The sequence below is a fragment of the Apteryx rowi genome, unplaced genomic scaffold (genome assembly GCF_003343035.1).
Source record: "Apteryx rowi isolate R43461 unplaced genomic scaffold, aptRow1 scaffold_36, whole genome shotgun sequence".
Classification (NCBI taxonomy): Eukaryota; Metazoa; Chordata; class Aves; order Apterygiformes; family Apterygidae; genus Apteryx; species Apteryx rowi.
In genome coordinates this window covers 269,320-287,958 of record NW_020450085.1, presented here as the reverse complement: position 1 = coordinate 287,958, position 18,639 = coordinate 269,320, and the positions used below count along the sequence as shown (strand labels likewise).

Genomic DNA, 18,639 nt, shown 5'->3' with positions numbered 1-18,639 from the left:
TAATCAGTATCCTTACAGAAGTTATATGGAAGRTGAATGTTTCATTCCATTTAAATCAAGTTATCCTGCTGTCATTACAAATCTCAGAGGTTCAGCCTTGTGGAAGGATTTAAAGGCAACACTTCAACAATAATCGGATTAAGAGGACTTTCATAGCTACATGGTCTGAAAAACAGATAAAAGAAACCAGAGTTCAAGCTCACCACAAAGAAAGGCAGTGAGCTGTGTGGTGGAGAATCAACACGCCGTTCTAAGAAAGACTTTGATTTTGACAATTACCTAGAGTAGAGATGCCGGCAGATTTCAATGGTTACTGGAAAATGGTCAGCAATGACAATTTTGAGGAGTATCTGAAAGCGCTGGGTAAGATTCCCTTCATGTTTCTTTAGTAAATAATGAATAAATGCAACCTGTCTTAGTCTTGACATGAATCTGCTTTTTTCTTGTACAGTCATGAATCATTTTTGTGAGATTTCTTTTTAGGAATACACTGTAAGAAGTGCCTTATGCAAAATTGTTTATCCTAAACAGCCTCTACTTTTTACCATCTTGAAGTTTACACATACAGAGATTAAACTACGTAGTCTTCAAACTTAAAAACGACCCATAATTTGAAAAAGAGTAGAAGTTTTATGTGTGCTACAAAGACAAGAATATACTCGATGCAGTTTTGTGTGTTTGCATTTGATGAAGAAGTATGTAAAATGCCAGCATTTCCATAGAAATACTGATGACCTTGTTAGCTGTCAAATACGAGTGGGATTTATTTGGGGTTCAGTATAAGCAACAGTCAAAACGCTGACTTATTTAAGTTAACAGAATTAGGCTACAGGCTTCCTCCTGATAAGCAAGCTGGCCTGAAAGGATCTGGACATTTATTTATTTATCTTTGTTCACTTTAGTCCTCCCAAGAGCTACAATCCTCTTTTGTGGTAGACTTTTCTGGATTAAAATAATTCTCTTTCTTTTTCAGATGTAAATGTTGCTGTAAGAAAAATAGCAAACTTGCTAAAACCTGACAAAGAAATCCTTCAGAATGGGGATCATATGATCATTAAAACTCTAAGCACTTTTAGAAACTACATCATGGAATTTGATGTAGGAAAGGAGTTTGAGGAGGATTTAGCTGGGGTGGATGATCGCAAATGCATGGTAAGAATTAGAACTAACAACTGACAAAAAAAAAGATTAGGAATAATTATTAATAATCCACGGCCTTGCCACAAGCACATTTGTAAGCCATTTTAGGTGGCTATTCCTAAGATTATTTCTGTACTTCTCAGTTTGCTGAGATTTGCATACAGTTTTTAGTATTTAAGGAATGCTAATTTTAAGCAGGAGCATGAAACAATTTCATTAATGAATGACTAGTGAATTCATTTAAATGTTACTCAATTATACTGGGATATTTGTTAGTCAAAAAGTTGTTTACAGCCAGACGTTTAGAATTTCTGCATTGAGTAATGTTTTACAGTAGAAGAAACCCATTGTTTGCAAGATCAGGCGCTACTCCCCAGGAGTAAGAATGGCTCCTTAGAAATTGCTGCTTTTCTTGTTCTTGTTTCTGTGATCCCACCTTCCTGGGTGTATTTGGTAGAGTGGATGCACTAATTAGCCTACTGGAACAAATCTTTGCGATCAATAAGCCAACACGGAGCACTCTGTATTATGAGTGTTTTCTCTTGCCAGGGAGGGAATATTATGTAACTCATGACTGATAAATACCAATTAACAGGAAAAAATGAAAAAAACAAGTTCTTTATCTGAACCAGATTTTATATTTTCGAGGAAGGGAGAAGCAAAGTGTATTTGTGTGAAGTGAAATGGCCTGAAGTCATAATACATTTTTGACTAGTGGAAGGTCCTTAATCAGGATAGTGAGGTCCAGACTCACTGAACAGTTACAATCCTGAAGAAAGACTTAGACTTAGGTGGCTAAATTACTATCAAAAATAGTAATGCTTAAAACCTCTACCCAACCTCTCAGGCACTGAAAATGTCTGAAGTCACCTGTGTTTTCATCAGTGTTGTACTTGTTTGTGTGCATACAGAATACATATCATTAAACTCTAGACTAAAACATCCTTTACCTGGAGGAATGAAGTAATTGTGCTGTGAGGCTGTCTAGCATACACCTGCAACAAGTTCTGCAAAATACGTCAGACCACCACTACGCTGAAAAAGCAGATTCAGAAGAGATGGAAAGATGCCCCTTGCCCTGTTCTTTGTTTGAAATATTCAATAGATCTAAACATGGTGCTCCCCATTTCCTCACCCTAAATATTTCACTATTTGTAACAGGCTGATATTCTCTATCCTATTTTGTGAAATTTAGTGATGGTGAAGAATTCAAAATGTTGAAGCAGAAAGGAGAAATTAGAGAAAGATTATTAATTACTACTAAAGCAGTAATTAGATTTGGAGTGGAACCTAGTCCATGCTACTTTCAAAGGCTGCATAAACATTTTATCCCTTGACTGCTTAGTGCAAAATGCTTAATCAGCCTTGGAAGCAGAAGGAACCACCACCTTCTTGCCATTTCCAAAAGGCCAAAGGAGTGGTCACTAACCCTGACTGTTTGTTTGTTAAGAATGACTTATGTGCGTCACTCCACAAAAGAGTTCCGAAATCCTCGATATTCCCTTAGGGCCACCAACATCACAAGCAGGTAATAAGTGCAGCTCTACAATTAAGGTCACTCTAATCACTGCCTCTGCAGCAATGTATCCTACTTGATAGTTCAGTTTTCTTATTAAAGATTTCTTTTCTTGAAGTGACATCAGCTTTCCCAAAGGCAACAACATAAGAAGCTCCCTGCCTGAAGCCTCTTCTGTCCACATCTGAAAACCACAATGTCAGGCAAGGCTTGCAGCTTTTAAGCAACTACAACAGGCCAGAAAGAGTCTTATGAGAGAAGGGTAATGAAGGTGGTAAGAGATGCTGAGTGGCATTTTGAGGAATACCACCATAAAAGGGAAGGTGGAATTTCATTCCTGATGATTTCTTTCCTCATCCATAGCTTGTGAAGCTGCATGACATAAATGACTTTATCATTAATACTTAACCTGTGTAGTGGGAGAGACTATGAATCAATTATTGTTATCTACATCATGGACTGAGCAGAACACTGGGCAATTTTTCTCCTCACTATCCTGTTATTCATCCAAGTAGCTCGATGCATGAGAAGTTCAAAGTAACATGGATAAGACAAATTACACATTAAACATTAATCTACATAGTGGAGCAATTACTGTGCAAAAATTACCTTAGAAGTCTCTCATCCAATATGTATAGATTACTTTTCTTTTAATGAAGTATACATCTAAGGAGTCATCTAACTAGAGTTAATACACACCAGTAAAAATAATATTACCACAATGAACTGGCTGGATCTTGTTATGTGTAATTCACTGAAATTGTGTTCACCTTTCAGTTGTAAAACATGTCTTTGAGCCAGTCAGGGTACAGCGTAACTAGGATAATTCCAAATCAATGCTGTCTGAAGAGGAAAGGCTAACAAAATTTTGCTGATATTTATTTTAAGTTACCTTATGTATCTTCACAGTATATTTGCTTACTACCTCAGTTAAAAGTATATAAAAAAGCTAAATGAAAAACAACAAAGGTTGACATTTCATGTTCCAAGTCAAGAATGGGGAAGCTCAGATGCAAAACTTATTTTTCTACAATTTTTATTTTTCTAACTATTTTACTTCTAGAGTCAGTGTTACTTTTTGCATTATAATTTTTTATGCCATCCAAACATTTGAATGTGATTGAATTGCTTTAGCTCACACTATCCAGAATAAATCTATGTTTTGACAGACACTAAGAAGGGCAAATGATCTTTTTAAAAAATATAGGAAGGACTATATATAGTACAGTAGAATTTCTTGGATAACTGAAAATGCAGTGTTAATTGCATTAAAATCAAATATCTGTCTCAGAAAGTGAAGGATACTTCAGTAATTCAGAGCCTTGTGCTCTTTGCCACAATAATTTTATTCCTACATTGAAACTGGAAAGGGAATGACTGAGGACTGGTAAACAATTAAAATAAAATGAATTGGAAACTGAAAGAAGGAAATCCTACATATTAACAATTAAGTTAACCAAAACAGAACATAAGCAGAACATAAGCATGGCTAAGTCATCAAATGGGTGTTTGGGGTTCTGTTGCTGAATATAACAATTAGTTGATGAGCACACAGGCTACCTTCAGGTATATGCTTCAATTCTTCCTATTCTTTTGAATAATCTGCAGTTTCAAAAATGTGTGGTTCATCGGATCTTTCATGTATCTTACCATATGAAGTAGCTTCCTGAAAATATATAATCATTCAGTGTTTAAGACAGTCTTACAAGGCTTGTTCTTAGGCATCTGACCAACCATTCTGTCACACAAACCAATGCTAGTTACAGGTGCCCTATCCTAATGAAAGGAGAAGAGTTGTTGGAAACTGATCATGGTTCAGTTTTAAATAACAAATGTGTAACATGAAACTGATTCCTGCCTAGTTTGTATTCAGGAAAAATGCAATGAAGTTTAGTTGTTCTAAGCATAATTTCATTTATACTGCTGCAAGGTCAGAATAGAGCCCTATTATAAAATTACATGGCTCGTGAAGCTTATTTAACTATTATTTAAGCAGGTTTCCTCTATCCATAAATGAAATTCACAGCTGTTCCTCTAGTTTAGAGTAGGTATTGGAATGAGGACTTTGCTGCCAAAAAGACAACAACCAGCGATACTTGGAATTTCAGTGGTGATCCCCCACAGAGTGAGAATACTTGAAATAAATTGTACCTTTCTAGTAAGACGCAAGATTGGCAGTCCCTCTGATTCACCTGTTTTGTTTCTTTACTTCTTCAAATTTTGTCCTTTTCTCCTTAAAAATTATTTCAATTTATTGATTTTAGCTTGTAAGAATTTCCTCATATACTGCATTGGAAAAATATTGTTCTAGAGTGGTTAGTGCAGGAAGTGTTTTTATGTTGTTGCCTATCTGTATATAATCTAGTGCCCGCTTTCTCTGCAATTGTATAAATTCTCCAGGCCCTCATTGGAATAATCACTGACATCTTTCCAGTTTGGATTCAAATGAAGTAGTCTTCATGTAGTCTTCTGTTGATACTTCTGAACTTTTATAAACTGCGGTCTGAAAGTGAGGAAGACCAGTCCTCCTGTCAACCTCTCCGAGGTTCAAAAGAACAGAGTTCCACTCCTGGACCTTCTCAGGCACTCTAAAACTCTGGGCCACTCAATCACTTTACGCCTCAGTAAAGAGGAGCTATTTCTTTTTTCTGCCTTGTTTCACACTGCATGCTGGTTTGGCTTTACTGCTTATTATCTGTAAGTGATATGCTCGGTATATCTGGACTGTGATGAGATCTCTAGAATCTCTTGTCATATAATTCAAGACGTCATTAATTTTGAATCTTGCAGTGCTAGATTCCAGCCTAAACCTGAGACTAAAGTGAAATTTGAGCTAGTTACTCACAAAAATGACTGCTAACATACCGAATCTTTGTAGGGGAGGTGGTTTTGGAAACGCTTTGTGTTTCAGCTTTGTGTGAATCCTAAAAAGTTCGAGGGTTTATGAATGCTGAATGTAAAAACAGAAAGAATCAGCTGAAAACCTGGGAACTAGACTTATTAAATTGGATTTTGAATGACAAAACATTAGTGTTATGTACAATTGCATCTTGCTAAACTTACAGAGAGGGTAAATCAATTATACACATTAATTTAAACAATAAACATCTTAGAATCGATTCTGATCCTTGCACAAAGTGAATTGGATCTGCTATATTGTACTTTCTTCTGGCACAGGATATATGCAAGTCTTTCTATTTTTGTATTGATTCTTACTATTTTATTTTGATAAGAAAACAAATTACCATTCTTAAGAAATAAAACATTATGCACTGTCCAAAATATTGATTCTATCCCTTCTCCTACCACACACTGTCACCTGTGTAGCTTGTAGCTTTGGCACATTAAGCTTCTTGCTCCCTGGTATGTCTCCAATCATTGCTTTCCTTGTTGTTCTTACAAGCAAGGATTCAGGATAAACAATCCAAACATTTAAGACCTGACCCTATCTGACAACAGCTTGCCCTTTGATCTAAAACTTGTCAATCCAATCCCAAGCCACTTTGCTAGCAATGGAGATGCTGACAATTGTAGAAGCAAAATACTACTTGTAGAAATATCTCATCTTTTGACTACAGTGAACTTCAGTGTTATCAGTCAGGTACCCAATGCCCACATTATAACCAGCTTGTCTTTCAATAGAGATCTGAGCAAGTGTGTAATTCCACGAACACATTTTAGAGCCCTGTAGCTGTAGATACCTGTTGCAAGGTGTCACATCTGCCAGCCACACAAGCAGCTGAGAAACGCAATGTATTGCACTATCATCCTTTTCCTACAGAAAATTTTGGGGCTTCTGTTGCTGCACAGCTAAGAACAGGAATGATGAAATGGCAGGAAGGATTTATTCATGCTTCTGCATGGATGAAGTGAAGTTAGTAAGGGACAGAAAGGTTGATACAGACTTTACCATCACATCTAGCTACAGCATAGCTAAATGTGTATAGCCTTTGTCCAGCAACAATACATGGAGATAAAGTCCAGGAATCCTACCACTAATTTTTCTGTTGGGGAGTGTTTGCTAGATGTTTTCCCATAATTGCCATACACATTTTCTGCACAGAGATTTGGCTCTTTGGGAGACACCACCATGAACCCTTATTTCAATTTGGACCTTTGAGGCAAAACAGTATCCTGACTTCAAATCATAATTCCCCAACACTATCAGAATTGTCTGCATTAGATTTTGGAAAAGCGTCTGGAATGCATTGAATACCTATGAACAGGATAAATGAGCAATACATTTTTGTCAATGGAATAAATGAACCTAGCCAACAAGAAATATTTCCGTGGTTTTTATGTGATCTTTTTTCAGATGGTCAAGCTTCTCTTTCATAGCTGCTTATCCTGATCATCTTAAGCTGGTTTTATGTTGACAAAAACCCCTAGATATCTTCTTAATAAAATCTAAAACTTAGGTTTTGAGGAGTGATGTGATGTAAACTGTTGATTTCTCTGAATCAAATTTAAGTTCATATAAGTTTTCAAAAGATTTCTTCTTTGGAAGCTATTGACCATGTATATTGAGCATGCCTTATGAAATAGCATAATCTTGCCATTTAAGTTCTCAAATATGGAAGTGATCTAATTGGAAGCCACTTATTTTTTTCCAGCACAACATCATCTTGTTCACAGATCGGGTATTTTAGCCAGTACCTTGTCAAGATTCAGGACTGTTAAACACAGCCATATTTTTGGGCCTGTAGAAAGCGTGAGGAGGCCTCTTCATAATGATTCATTCCTGATGTCTGATATACCTCTGTAACTGCTACTTCCAGCATTCTTCACTCAAGGTCTGTAGCACAGTAGTTCATACATTAACAGCGCTGTTATGATAGCACTTCTAGGGAGCAATGTAAGAGCCCAAATAACCAAGATTTGCTTCAAACTTCCACAAAAACAATGAACAGCTGAAGTGCACATAGCTTGAACGCAGAAAGTCTACCTTGAAAAAACTTAGTTATAAAAAAGTGTGGACTGCTTTAAGCATTGGTACAAAGTAGACAGAATGTCTTCATGATTTGTTCTCTTCTTTGCCTGTAGAATGTCTTAGCTGTTACTGATACCTTGTCAAACTTGGTGTTCATTGAAGAATTACCTAGATATTTTTGATTTCCTGATTTGATTTTCTACATGTTCCCAGTATTCCTGGATCAGACTTTGCTTAAAAAGAAATCTAATTGCCTGATTTCTGTTCTGTGCTAAGACGAGCAACAGGAAAATATTTGTGAGATGAACTCTTACTTATTTGCTTTAGCGTGCTCTTTTCTCAGTAACCTATCTGTCTGTCACCAACCTGCCAGATACGAATTTGTTGAGATAAAAGAGAGGAGTTACATGCTGGAGAGAGGAGAAACCCTGAACAGGTTGTAGCTCTGCCGTTAGAAGTGCACAGCATGCATCCTGCAGAGAAGGTCATAGGTAGTGACTAGGAGATTACAGAATGCCCTTTCCCCGTTACATTGGATAGTAGTGTGACACCAAAAACTTTAGTTTATTCCATCAGAACTTTAGTTGATGAAAATTTCCACTGAAAACTGCATATCAAATGTTTTTATATCACTTCAATACTTAGTTCACATGAAAATGCTTTATCTTGAGTAGCTAATAAATATATAATTGGATGCATTGCCATGTTTGATCCAAAATTCTAGAATATTTTTTTGGTGTTACCCAGCTCCAATCAGATTTTCCTGTGTCCTCTATCTGACCTAAACAATCATTTCCCAGTATTTAATCCTTCTTAAATCATAATTACAGTTGCAAAATGACTGGTCATTCTCATGAACACAGAATTACTGGGTTGAGAAGGAACATGGAGTGTGTCATGCAGTCATTTGCTGCACCATGATATAGAGACAACACTCTGAAGGGTAGCAGAAGAAAAACAGAAGTGCTAATGCTGTGTTTCTCCCAAAGATGGGAAATCAGTAACACATTTTTGATGAAAGGTGGTATCTGCAATTCATATTTGTAAATGCAATGTGTCAAGAATCTATGTAGCATCAGCAAGAAAGTTTATGGATTATTTTTAAAATATTTTTTGTTATTTTCTTTCATTCACCAGTAAAGTACATTAGTATCTTCTTCATGCACACAACACAAGCAAGCACATTAGGAACAGCATTATGGGAATGAGAAGCATTGTCCGGAGCCAGCATCAAATGTTTTTGCATTTACGTCTCACTGGGAAATACAGAGTTTTCTGATAAAGCAGTTATTTTGATGAAAATTCCAGCAAATTACTAAAGTCAATATCTCTGGCTGTGGGTCAATATGACTTACCACTACAAGTTGGAAGTAGTATCTATTGTAATACTAAAAGACTTCACTATTGTTACTGCTACTGGAGAAAATGTGAATACATAGTTGATAGATGTTTTGTTTTTACTGAATATTCCATTTAATAAATCAACCTCGTCTCATATTTGAAAACAACAATAGGAGTACTTTAATTTTCATTTATTCTAGCTTTTGTTTTCAGGAATACAGTGTTTCTATACACATGTATTCAAATTTTCATAACAAGAACAGATTAAATCACTAAAAAAAAGTATGTGAATGGCCAACTAATACACGGAAAATAAATATCTAACTGCACAAAATAGTTTAAGACCACATAAATCATAAAGAAACAAAGGAAAATTTGGAACATTTTTAGTGTTCTCAGATTTCAAAGACAATAATTTGATTAGTGAATTCAGTATAAGTATTTTTGTAAAGTAACCTTTCTCTGTCTAACCTCACTCAGACAGAAATGCCATCAGAGTTTTTGGGACACAGGCAAAAGATACAGTACTGGCCACTTCCCTCTCCTGAATGATGACCACGTTTAATCTAGTGAAGCCTGAGATAACGGCCTTGGTTTGTGATCTTCACCTCTCATCATTATAGCTCAAGAATGCAGAGTACATAATTCAAGAGAGGTGCAATATTGTTGGTTAGAATTTTTGAGAAAAGTTAAACTGAGGCAAGATCCACTTTATTTATCTCCCATGGTTACCCTTCCTTGCTCTCCTTCAGTATTTTTGATCACATTATACATTAGTTACATTAATCACAATTTTCCATTGAACTTTCCTAAGGAATTATACAGTATCTATTTGACCCAAGATGTATTAGTTTCAGGTTTAAGTACTGAGCCAGAAGATCTGACAGACTCAAGAACAGAAGCAAGAAATTCTTGCTCAATATTCTCTTTTAATCCCTATACGGTGCTAGTTGTTTATATAGCTCACTGAAATGATACGCTGATCAATGACACGTGATACACTTCTAATAAGTTCTTTCCTTCTGTCCATCTTTCTTTAGGAACTGCAAGGGAAGATATCAGGCTGGAGGAATAAAGCTTTTTAAAAAAAAGGAATCAGCACAGTACAGTTTTTCAAGACAAGTATTATGCACAAGAGAATCCAACCACTGCCTGTTAGGCAATCCTGTTTATCTCCGATGTACATCTCTCCACCATTTGTTCTAGTCTTCCAGACAATTTTCTCCCTTTCATTGTCAGTATTTTGTGCTTTGGTTAACATTTACAATAATATAAGTGGCCTTTTTAGAGAAAAAGAAAAATGTTAGGCAAGGCAGAAATGGTTCATTTTCTAATTAATATATGAACAGCATTAGCATTTATAAACCCAAAAGCTAACTTAGATTTTTGGAGTTACAGTGCTTCTCCCAGTCAGTAGTCACTGAACGAGTATTCCATGTACCTAAGAAAGGAGAGTGCTTGTACAAAAAGGTAAACTCTAACAGAGTCCTTCCACAGCACCCATATCACTGTCCAAATTATAAAGGGATCAAAATTAGTATTTCCCTCCTCCTCAACAAGCTAAGATTAAGCTTGCTTATAATGAACTAGATTATGTACCACCTGTAAGCTATAAGACATGCTTATAGTACTGTTTTTTTTAAAGATGTATTTTATTTACAAGAAGGATGACTAGTTGACAGGAATAAATGAAATCTATTTATCCCACAGGCAGTGCAAGGTGCTTGAGAAAGAAGGGAGCCTTCAGTTGTAGTGAAATGCCGCATTTTCATCTAGCTGATTCCGTTACCATCAGGAAGCTGCCACTTCCCCAGTGGCCCTAAAGTGTGTCTCATTCTCCTCCTCCTGTTTGTGGGGGAAAATGAGGAGGACRAGCTGCCTGTCCAGCGACCCTGTGCTCACCCAGCCCTGGCAAAGTTTTTCAGTCATTCCAGATAAGAGCCAGTAGTTCAGTCTCTGTAACCAGGACACCCTAGGTAATGCTATTACCAAAATGGTGGCAAATATAGTGAATTATAAACGCCTAGTTTTGTAAGAAAAGTTGCTTTACCATAAAAGTTAAAGCATTTCTTTGTTGTGATAATAAGTGCATTTTGGGAAAGGGAAACAACAAGAACAAATCTCATACAGAAGAATGCCTTAATAGCCTGTTCTAATGCCTGGCTCCTAGTTATACAACGGCAATATCCCAATCCAAATTGTTGCTTTTATATACAATAAAAGAGCCAGTATTTACCAACAGTGGTATTTTTGGAATATTATTACTATGTTCTGACTCAAGTTTTTGGAAATGCTCTAAGGCAGACATTGCTGTGTATTGTCTGTTGGTAAAGCACAGACTTAGTGGCAGCCTGCGCACATGTAACAGCTATGACAAATCCACCCTCAACTAATACTCTGTGTGTCTTTATAGAGATATTTGGAATGGAAGACCTTACTACTCTTTTCCATCTGAGTTAAGGGAAATTTCTATCTTCTGTATTATTTGGGTCTTTTATTATATCAGACTTTGCAGTTTGACCTAAAGAAAGACAAGATAAAAATGCTAGTGATTAATCTCATTTTCAGTAAGCTGTTGTTTCTGCTAACAAAGAAGAGAACATTATGTTCTCCTGCAATACATTCTGTCCTTTTTAACCTTTGTAGTGAAATAGCCACATACAAAAATATAAACTGTACAGTTTACTCATATCCCTTCACTATTTATGTCTCTCAAAGGGAACATAGAATGTTATAACTGGGAATTCTGGCTATAAAACAGCTTGGTTAACAGCCTGGGGTGTTAAACTTTCTGTGGTTGTCACCAGATTGCCAAAAGCAATGTCTAATCTTGATTGGAAAAACAAAAAAGCAAGAGAAAAAAGTGCATCATTTTCTGAGATGAAACAATTTGAACCAGCCTTGGAAGCTTAAAAAGTTAACGTTTCCTTGCACTGCGGTAAATGTTTCTCAATTTCCCCTAACTGTACTAAACTAGTGAATATTTTCATAATTTCCACAACAACTAACTTTAAACATTAGTAGTAATTATGAAGTTGGATCTTATTTTATCATGGTATACATATACACTTGAATGCACATGTAAGCCCACAATATTAAACTATACAACTAATCTGGTGATTAAGGTATGCTGAGCTAATACTCAGTGAAAAAAAATAAGTACTGTTACTAAGCAAAGCTGCATATAACAAACCATTTATTCCACAACAGCCCTTTCATCTGCAGGTCATCTGTAGAAATAATGTTTATCTTCTCATGCACTTGTTTTTTTAGAATCATCAGAAAGTATTAGAGAAGCTGACTTAAAAGTTAAACATTTTTCACTTTAACTAGTATTATTTGTTACTTCCAACTCTCCAGCTGGACAACTGGGATGTCTATAAAGTCAAAACAGATATGGAAGACAATCTAAACCATGATGACCACATTAACCCTCTTAAGTACAGCTTTTCCCCAATGTGTTGTCCTTTTCTGCGATAGTATATTACACATTAAAAGGAGTTGTATTTTTGAAGTGTTATCTACTACTAGGTTATTTTACATGCGTGAACACAGAAGAATTTGTGAATGCATTTTACAGATCAGATGATAGGTTTTTAGCAGCACAACTGAGTCTGTTTTCCGAGCCCCCCCGTGGTGCAGACCGACACTATGTGGGATCACTAACAACGCCTTGCCTATGACTGCCTGCACCTGCGCTCCTTCTTGTGATTCAGTTTCCAAGCTTGTTTAGTCTAAAGCTTCCCATGGGTGGAGATTGCTGGCTGTACCTATTTATAGATAGTGGCTATCATGGTTATCATTTAAGAATTAATTGTTTGTGACATACACATATTAAATAAATACTGCGTAGCTGTGTAGCTCTTGAATGTTGAACTGCTTTTAACTCCCAGACTGACAAATGTAGGCTAACTTCTTTTCTTAGAAACTACATAGGATGAACACAGTAAGTTTTCCTTTAATGAAAGTTCAGAATTCATCTGCTCTCTGTATTTGACCACTTGCACAGGCAGTGGCTTGAAGACTTTCACAAGGCAAACTAATTCCGTATTTTGTCCTCAGATTCACTTCACACAAGTTCATTTCAAAGCACTGTGTTAATATTGGTGTTAAACTATCTTAATGGAGCACAGATTGGCACTGCTCTTTCCCTTCCTTCTTTAAAAAATTTACAGAATATTGCTACTCTTTATCTTAAGGAGAAGTGAAAGGCAAATTGTCAGCAAAAGTTAACCACAGTAATAAGCTGTAGGACGCACCTTCATACGTTTAAATAGTTTTATGAATGTAAGTTCCACTGAACTACTAAGGATAGCACAGATAGTCACGAAAGTACTGTGTTGAATCCTGGAAATCTTTACTCATGTATGGCTCAAGTCTATCCCTGTCCAGCGGACTAATTAAGAAGATGCTTAACTCTGAAAAAATAAGAAGAGTAAGTATGTAGTTGGGTACTCATTTTCAGTGTTACTGAGTGTAGCTGCATCAGTCTCTGTTAACCAACTCAAGTTTTATTACATTTTCTTTCTAAGAAACAAATGTAGTTCTCCAGTTACAGGATGCTGGCAAAGCTGTCAATTTACTGACACTTCTGCTTGATGATGGAGGACAGATTAAGGCATGGAGAAAAACCACAGCTCGGTATTTACAAGCCTTTTGTGGTCTTTTCTAGCTGCCAGTAGGTGGGTACTGTTTTCAGGTAGAGTGGCTGGAGAATTGTTTTTATGGTGGAAAAAGGAAACTGAAGCTCAAGTTTTCAGCTCCTCTTGCAAACATGGTGTTGGATGATTGCCTATCTCTTCTGCTGCTGTCTGTGTCAGTAGGGAGAGGAGTGCACTCTCACAGGCATTTGTGATGCTTTTTCTCATATTTAAAGAGCCGGCTTTATCTCATCCTTCTGGGTTTTAAGAGGCAGTTGGGTACTAGCTTTCTATTTAAGCTCATTTCTTTTGTAATTATCCTCAGTGTTACAGCTCTGTGTATAATTATTATTCTTATGAGCTATGTTAATCATTTATTGCATTAGAGAGAAGTTTTGCTTTAAAGAAACTATTAATCATTATGTAAGAGAATAACTAAAGTAACACTGAACATGTCTCTTTTGCTAGACCACAGTCTCTTGGGATGGTGATAAGCTTCTTTGTGTACAGAAAGGAGAAAAAGAAGGTCGTGGTTGGACCCAGTGGATTGAAGGTGATGAAATGCACCTGGTAAGATCATGTAACGGGTTTCAAATGCAACTGTATTATTTATTCAAATGGTCACACGTAATGCAGCAAGCTGTGCGCTATGTTATCTTGGCCTACTTTGACATAATTAAGTATTAATGCTGCATTTGACTCATTTCTAAAGGAATAATTTCATGTGGAACCATTATTCTTTTATGTCCCTTACAAAGTTTACCTGATTTCAAAACAGTATTCTTTCTGTGTTAACTGTCTGTCCAGACATATCAGTTTGAAATGTTTGCACTGAGGAAGACATTTAACAGAATGTCCTTTGTATACTCTGTGAAGTAGGTGGTACAGGAGCTGGTGCAATTACGCATCCAACAATAAGCCATAAGGGGAAAATATACCATTATTCTTTTAAAATAATTACAGACCAGACTGCATTATAGCCTAGAGAACTGAAACAGCAATTTAGCTTTTGAAATGTCATGTTCTTTCAGATCATCACTTCTATCTTTCTAAGTTAACAGGACCTGAAAGAAGATCACTATTTTTTTCTCACATAGCTCTATAGCATCCTCACTCTCTCATCAGTTCGGTAAAAGGCACTCTTCCAGCTGAGACAATAAAATCCAACTTCCATTCTTGTTCGCTGTTCAGTACTATTGGTATTCATTATTCTAAATGGATGTTCTCTAAATATTCAAATCCATAGCATAAGTATATATGAAATCTTTGCAACAGTACCCCAAGCCCATTAGTACTACACATAATTTTTAGGACATACTAGAAGTCTCAGAAACTGGTTTGGGAAGGGAATGTAGGTGACAGATCTTATCATCTGGACTACATACTTGATATAATGCAGGTAGGGAGGCAGTAACTGTGTGAGTGATCACTTTATAGCTGAGATCATGGTCTCACTGAAAGTAGAGATGAAGCAATGAAAAACAGTCTCCAGAATTTTCCATCTATATATATTCCTCTGTCCTGCACACAAACACACTACAGTATTCCCATACTAGCCCCCAGTTTCGCATCACTTGGGGACCATGACCCAGAGCATCAGCCCTTTCAGATTCTATGCTGGCAGTCAGGTCGCAATTAGCCATACAATGTCTGGCCCAGAAGCTCAGCTTACACCTTGCTGCCTTCATCTTATACGAAGCAATCCCACTAGTTCCCCTTCCATTTCTTTGGCCTCTTTTTTATGCAAGTCCTGGTTCCTGTTCCTTGCCAGCTCTGTAGTCATTATCTCTTCCAATTTGCTGCCCCCAACACCAATCTCTTTAGCCAAGACTTCTGCCATCCATACTGATTCATGCTCTAGCTATATAACCTGGCCATGGACCTCCAGGCCAGAACACTTCCTATCCTTGACCATGCCTCATAATTTTAGAAGTCATAAACTGGGATTCACTTGCTTAAACATCTGTGTCTAGTGCCACTTTAGATACGCTAAGGTAACCTGACTGATCTCAGGCTGCTGCTTCAGAAGGCTGTGATGATTCTGCATCATATCTGCCAGCTCATGCAAGCACCGTGCGCTCACTGGCACTTGTACAATTTATCATGATCTGTCTCACATGTACACAACAGTCAGTACAAGGTTACTTCATGCAAAGGAAGTCCCCAAGTATTTTACAGGCAAATCTGCAATATTTCAATTTTATCATTTTTTCTATTTCACCAACTTCAAAAGATGTCCTCTTCACTCCTTGGAATCCTCATTAATATAACTCTCTCCATTAAAGATACAGTAAAAGAGAGACCCATTTAATATCTTATTTTTGACCAGCTAAGATTACTAGGTCCAGTACTCTTGAGAATTCTTTGATACAATGGGCAGTTACCTCTAAAAAATTGATACTTCGATAGTTTTATGATCCTATTGAACTTTAGACAATGAGCCAAGTGTTAATTTAATTCTTCGCACAGTTCTGTGGAGAACAGTACTATATCTTTCGGTAGTTTATCACCTGATGTTTTCACCATTTCATTCTATGGTCTGTACTTTGTAGCTCTTTTTCCTCCTCAGATTCTATTTCACTTGAGTGACTTCTCTGACCATTCTCCTTTTCCTTTTGAATTTTATTGCCCTCTTCTATTGTATTGATTGCTTCTGCTCTGTAGGTTTTTATCATTGTCAGCAGATCTCTTAGCCCTTATTGCACACTCCTTCTTCCAGGTTACCTATATATAAAGTGAACAAAACAGGTCCTAACTAAAATCATGGTATCAGTCTGCTTGTTGCACCAATTCATCATGAACCACTCTCTCTTATTAGTGCTTTTAAAATTCAAGCAGCATATCCCAATGGGGTTATTGACCCAGCATAGGGGTTTTTATCTTATTTTATCAAAGTCCATAAGAAAATGTGCATAACTACCCAAGAAACTCTGCCTTCTGTTTCCGCACAATGTTCTAGCAGCTTTAGTAGAAGTCTTATATTTCAGAATAGAAAGTATGTCTATTCCGCTAGGTCATAAACTTTGTCTTTTCAGCCCTTAAGAAGTTCCACCTGTTATTCTTCTTCCACTAAAACCAGTCAACACCTCCACACAACCACATACATATTGTGCATAATTCTCAGGTCTAACTCAAACAGTTTCAAGAATGGAAAGGATAAAACTGCATCTTCAGTGAAGTTAGTGTAAATGGCAATATGCCTTTCATATCAGTGCCCAAGACATAAACATCATTGCATCTGCTTATGCACAGTTCACTACGATGCAATGATTAGCAAGTAGAGGTTTTTAAAAAGCTATAATGGAACACAAAATATCAGAACAGTAGCTAGCATTAGGTGTCCAGTATGGTCGACTTCAGCACTGCTGTGCTGTGCCTAGATCCCATCTCCTGTACACAATTAGCTGTCCTTTTCCGGTTATGATCATGCTTTTGCTGGAGCGGGCTTTCAGGTGATTCCTGTTTTTGTAGGTTCGAACTACTAGTTATCAACATACAGATTCAGAATTGGTTGTTCAAATCTATCTCCAAATAACTTGTTTAAGTGCCCGAAACAGAGAATGCCCATTTCAAAGAGCAAAGTAGTTGCAAGCACAAATAAAGAATAGTGCACTGGGAACACATTTGGCCCTTTAAGATCTGAGATCCTGAGATAACTTTTCTTATTCCACCTTTTTCCAGAAAACAAACCCAAACCTGCTAGTTTCTTCTAGGATTAAACATAAGGATTAAACATTCTAGGATTAAACATTAAACACAAATTACACAACACAATTTGATAGAAAACTGTGAGTTAATATTAAGCCAGACATATAGATGAATATATAACGCATGGGTCCTATGTAAAAGTTGTATTTTTCAATCATTGTCTCCTCCTAGGAAATAAGAGTGTGTGGAGTCAAATGTAAGCAGGTCTTTAAGAAGGTACAGTGAGCCTACTGCTGATAGAGAAGTGAAGAACAGTAGAATTTACTGACTTATCACCATATCTCCAAATGCTAGTAATGTGTATCATCAAGGACAAGACAGCAAACAGAGAGATGAAGATCACATTAGAATTGTATAGTCAGACTTTGCATAAAATATTTTTACCAAATCATTTTTAAAGAAATGATTCCAAATAAAATTATTTTTAGAAATGCCAATAAAAGATACTAAACCCTGTAAATGCGTGTGCACCTTACTTCTTGACTACACCAAATCAGAGAATGTTTGGCATAAAACGAGATACAAGTTTAAGAACCACTGAGCTCATTTTTCATCTACAATGGAAATCATATTTCCATAGCCCTGGCCAGGGACCTTAAAGCAGTCTTATTTCAAAGACCTCTTTTCACTGACAAAGCAGCGTTAAATCATTGTTGTAGGGAAGGGAATTAGAACTATAGTTTGTGGCTTAATGTACGCTGAAATCTGATTTCACTGAAGTCAGTGTGAATTTTACCATTGGCTTCAATGGAGCACTGCTTCACTGAAAGTATTCCATCAGAAATGAAACCCAATTTCTCAAATTAAGTAAAGATATGGATCAATAGTCTGGAAAAATAGTACTTACAGATAGCGTGGCCAAAGGGCAATTCCTTTCTATATGCTTTAGCCAATGTTGGCATATTGATTTTGTTTCTTATTTTGAAGAAACTGGTAGTAAGATCCCTGCTAGAAACGCTATCTAATTAAGCACACATGACACAAAAGGTATGACTAGCACTGCATTGTACAATATCATTTGCAGACTTCATGAGGACTCCTTGTAGTGCTCATGTTCTCATGCAGACTAGGATATAACAAAGAAGTGGACTAGCAGTTTCTAACACTGATTTAATCATCAGTTATATTAATAGTAATTTACAAACCAAACTGTTGTATTTTCAGTCTGTCAACACACTGGATATGCAGTTAGCTTCACCAATTCACATCAAGTTCAAAGAACTCAAGGATAGAGGGTGCTTGATGGATCAGACCTTTAGCACATGACAGTGTAATAAGTGTTTCCTATAACAACTATTACTAGCCATTTTCAGGGACCTAATCAATGGGAAATTTCTAGAGCAGAGTCTGAGATGTTCTGAAGT

At 36.6% G+C, this 18,639-nt stretch overlaps 1 protein-coding gene across 1 annotated transcript; it reads left to right on the top strand.

The window, feature by feature from the left end:
* Window positions 1-234: 234 nt before the first annotated feature.
* On the top strand, window positions 235-17,726 carry RBP1 (retinol binding protein 1). The gene is made up of 4 exons (XM_026073055.1): window positions 235-363; window positions 974-1,152; window positions 14,036-14,137; window positions 17,447-17,726. Exons 1-4 carry the CDS (start codon window positions 291-293, stop codon window positions 17,498-17,500), a joined length of 408 nt encoding a protein of 135 aa, XP_025928840.1. The 5' UTR covers window positions 235-290; the 3' UTR covers window positions 17,501-17,726.
* Window positions 17,727-18,639: the final 913 nt, after the last annotated feature.